General features: G+C 39.2%; 1 protein-coding gene across 1 annotated transcript in view; it reads right to left on the reverse strand.

Annotated features, from left to right (window-relative positions):
- LOC311289503 (membrane-spanning 4-domains subfamily A member 8-like) overlaps nucleotides 1-3,648 on the reverse strand; it is a 10,448-nt gene extending 6,800 nt beyond the window's left edge. Inside the window, exons 1-4 of the mRNA XM_084407578.1 lie at nucleotides 3,360-3,648; nucleotides 3,191-3,235; nucleotides 1,941-2,121; nucleotides 64-174 (exon numbers count right to left, since the gene is read on the reverse strand). Coding sequence (XP_084263704.1) covers nucleotides 64-174; nucleotides 1,941-2,096 — 267 coding nt within the window. The 5' untranslated portion in view covers nucleotides 2,097-2,121; nucleotides 3,191-3,235; nucleotides 3,360-3,648. The remainder of the gene's footprint in view (nucleotides 1-63; nucleotides 175-1,940; nucleotides 2,122-3,190; nucleotides 3,236-3,359) is intronic.
- Between the last annotated feature and the right edge of the window lie 255 nt (nucleotides 3,649-3,903).

Here is a 3,903-nt window from a genome sequence, read left to right on the forward strand (position 1 = left end):
TAGAATATTTAGCTTGTGTTAGAAAAGACAGAACTGTTCTTAAGTTGTATATTGTTTGCTTACGATGAGAGATCCCCAATAAGGAATACCACTGAAGACAAAGATAGAACCTGGACTGACTGTAGACACGATTCCCAGCAGGAGAATCAGCAGACCGATCATTATCTGGACAGTCTGAGGAAGACCAGAAAACAGGTTCTTATTGCAGGTGTGGCAGGTCTAATGAAATATATCCTGCCTGCAGGTGGCTGATTAATTCATTTGAGCTCGTCCTATCAGTGAGCTGTAATAGCGCATATAAACAAGCTGGTTAGAGTGTATGGTGTCATGAGGCACCGCCCCTTCCCGTGTCGTCATTCAGGTATGTTGGGTGTTGTGAGCTGGCCGATCAATGGCATACTGTAGCTAACATTAGCTTATTTTCAGGGCGACATGCAAGCTTTCGCGGCTGGCATTCGGCTGAGGTTGTACCCTTGATGGTCAAAGTATGGTTGTTTATACTTCATGTCCGGAATGCTTAGTTATTGCCGACGCGCACGCTGTCCACCTGATAGATGGGATGAGCCCACATGCATGTTGTCTGCCTGACTGAGTTGGTCCTCAGAGATCGCACCTAAAAGGTATGTAGTTTTAAATTTGCGCCTAGGTTAAATGGCAATCTGTTGAGAGAAACAGCTTTTATTAATGGTTAGCAGTTAAATCACAGAGTTTGTCTGATTGTTTATTTGTAAATTTATAGATGTAGTACGGACCAATGGGTCGCATCTGCACCGCCGATTAGTTTCCGTGCGGTTGACTGCGTGGGACTACTTCTGGAGGCGCTGTTGCTTTGCTGCTTTTGCTGTTGCTTTGATCCGCTGTGGACAAAGGACTGAAAACACTGTCCTTTGTGTTTATTTTAGTGTGTGTGCCTCCATGTGAGCCCTTTATTTCGGGGTTGTCTCTGTGTCTTGTGACACCAGGAAAGTTTTCTTTTCGTTTGTATTAGTTTTTATTTTGTATTTTGACTCAAAAAACAATTTTGTAATATGTTTAACGTGAAACTGAACATCTCTACTCCAATTTCTGTCTCTTGGAGTGACAGTTCTGAGTGTGTTTCAACAGTGACAATTCTGAGTGCGTTTCAACAGTGACAATTCTGAGTGCGTTTCAACAATGACAATTCTGAGTGCGTTTCAACAGTGACAATTCTGAGTGCGTTTCAACAGTGACAATTCTGAGTGCGTTTCAACAGTGACAATTCTGAGTGCGTTTCAACAGTGACAATTCTGAGTGCGTTTCAACAGTGACAATTCTGAGTGTGTTTCAACAGTGACATTTCTGTTCCAGGAGCTGAGTGCACAAAGCAGGGGCGGATTGTTGGTGGTGGTCTCCCTCACGAGTGTGGTGTGCTGAGTGGTGTGAGTGTGTGTGTGTGTGTACTGGTGTGAGTGTATATGCACAGGCGTACGGAAAAGGTGACTTGTCGTGGAGGCCTTATGTGCCCTTATCCACTGCTCTGCCTCGGCTCCTGTCCTGCTGACTCAGGTCGCTCCATGTGTGCTTGTGGAACCACAAAATTGTCTACATTGAGTGCTGTTGATGTTTGTGCATTTTATATTGATTATTTATCTTTAATAAAACAAATTTATATTTTTGTACCCACGTCTCCTGCCGCCTTACTGTGGACGAACCTGTGTTTCCTTAAGTAACAAACTATAATTTATTTTCCCTGGCAAGATTCCAGGGTGGCGTAGTCGCTAGCAGAGATCATTTATGCTTGAAATCATTCTATCCCATCCTCGTGCTGCTACACAGGGGAATAGTGACTCACAGTTATTAGCTGAGCAGGGTTGCCAGATCTGCACAACAGTTTGTTAATGTTTGTACTACTGCTTTTTTGGATTTTTTTCCGTACCTTTCACGTGTATAAAAATGAATTTTATTGAAAGATTTCTCACCCCAAGTGCTTTTGGTTGGCCTTTCAGAAATGCCTGAAGTCCTTGAGGAGCTGAAGCTGTCTGTGGCACATTAACAGTCACTGGAGCCGTTTGTTCTGGGGCCTGAAACTGGATGATCAGCGTCGACGAGTTAGTGGGAATGACGGTACTAGACATTCTTCTTTCTGAATCTGAAATTGACCTGTACAAAATAAAGACATGTAAAAACATGTGAAGAATAAGAATGAGAAACCTCAGTTTGTTTTCATGGCAAGAGTTCAAAAGATAATACCAATTCAATTTTATGAGGAAAAAAAGGTCTGAAAATGTTTTAAATATACAGAAAAAAATGATGGATTCTCGATTTGGTATGCAGTGTTGAGCTATAATGCTCATACATGTTTTTTATTGCTTTACTTTATAGGTTGAATACAAATCAAATACTGCCAAACCGCCCATATTACTTCTGGATAGGATGAGTACTTCATACATTTTATGAAAATTATGGAAATATATAGTTCAGATGAGATCATTCAAATATGGAAATGGAGGCTGGCTGTGATCTAGTGAAAAAGTTTGGTACTGTGCCAAACAAACTTACTGAAAGCTATTTGAGATATCAACCTAAAATTTGGATCACAACTTGTTCAGATTTGCGGCTTTGATTTTCTTGCTATTTTAGAGTAAAACTTATTTTGTAAAACAAAAGTCTTACGGGGTGGAACAACATGAGGGTAAGTAATTACTGGCAGAAGTTTCATTTTTGGGTGAAGAAACCCTTTAACAAAAGTGCCCTACTGCCGTTATAAATCCATACATTACTAAATAAAGTAATAATCTACTCATTAATAAAATTTTAGACATAATGCAAAGATAATAATTTGTATAAAAGTAGTCAGATGAGATCTAATTTGTTTTACCAGGGGGGGATGCATTCTTCAGTCGTTTTTTGCTGTGTTCTCTTATAGAGATATAGAGAGACCGCATTCTGTGGTGTAATACTGTTTCCCAGAATGAAAGTTAAAGTGGGGGGAGCTCAGATGGTTAGGAGGGGTGGCAAAACTACACACTGTTTCCAGGAAATCAAGCCTGACGCACTACTTTAATATAATCTCTTTTCACAATAATATCAAGATTAAATTAAATCTCAATTTAATGTGTCTTTGTTGTATTTTATATTATCTGTATGCTGGTTTGGAAACAGACTTGTAAATATTGTACAAAACATTTGGCATAACAATAATAAGCACAGTCAAAACCATTTATCTTACCTTATTTGGAACAAATTTGGCCCAATAATCAGTAGTTCAAGACTTCTAAAAAATAGAAAAAAATAGAGAACTAATTTACTTGGTTGTTTTTGGATTGTAAAAAACAACAAATTTTGCATCATACTGTATCATTTGTGTTAATTATGGGCATATAAGCCGGATTCATTACCTTTAGTATGCTGTTAAAAACGAAGTGAAGAAGCTGGGTCCAGACAAAAGAAAACACAAGGCTCAAAAAACACGACTAGAAAACGGAAAACAAGGAGCACTTGAGAAAAATGAGGGTGGGGAAACAGTAGAAGACCTACAAAGACCAAGTAAAAGACTACAAAAGGACAGGAAATCATGAAAAATACAAAATACAAGACACTAAACAAAAGACCTAACACTAATGCATCCCAGACTCAAACTCATCATAAGGTATCCCTGAGAGTTAAACATCTAAAACCATACTATCTCACACAAGCAGGAGATGAGACAGATATTCACTGAGCTGGGGCCTCATTTATAAAACTTTCTGTAGATTTCATACTAAAAGTCTGCGTACGCACAAAAAGTTTTCAGATTTATAAAACCATGCATGCCAGAACCTGCTCAAAAATCCCAGTCAGCGGAAGATTGTTTGTACATGCATCTCAATCCCCATCCCCGCCCCGAAATAACCATACATGGAGCTTACAGTGCCTAGTTTCACTATCTGTATCATTTCCATT

This window comes from Rutilus rutilus, assembly GCF_951802725.1.
Source record: "Rutilus rutilus genome assembly, chromosome: 4".
NCBI classification, from domain to species: domain Eukaryota; kingdom Metazoa; phylum Chordata; class Actinopteri; order Cypriniformes; family Leuciscidae; genus Rutilus; species Rutilus rutilus.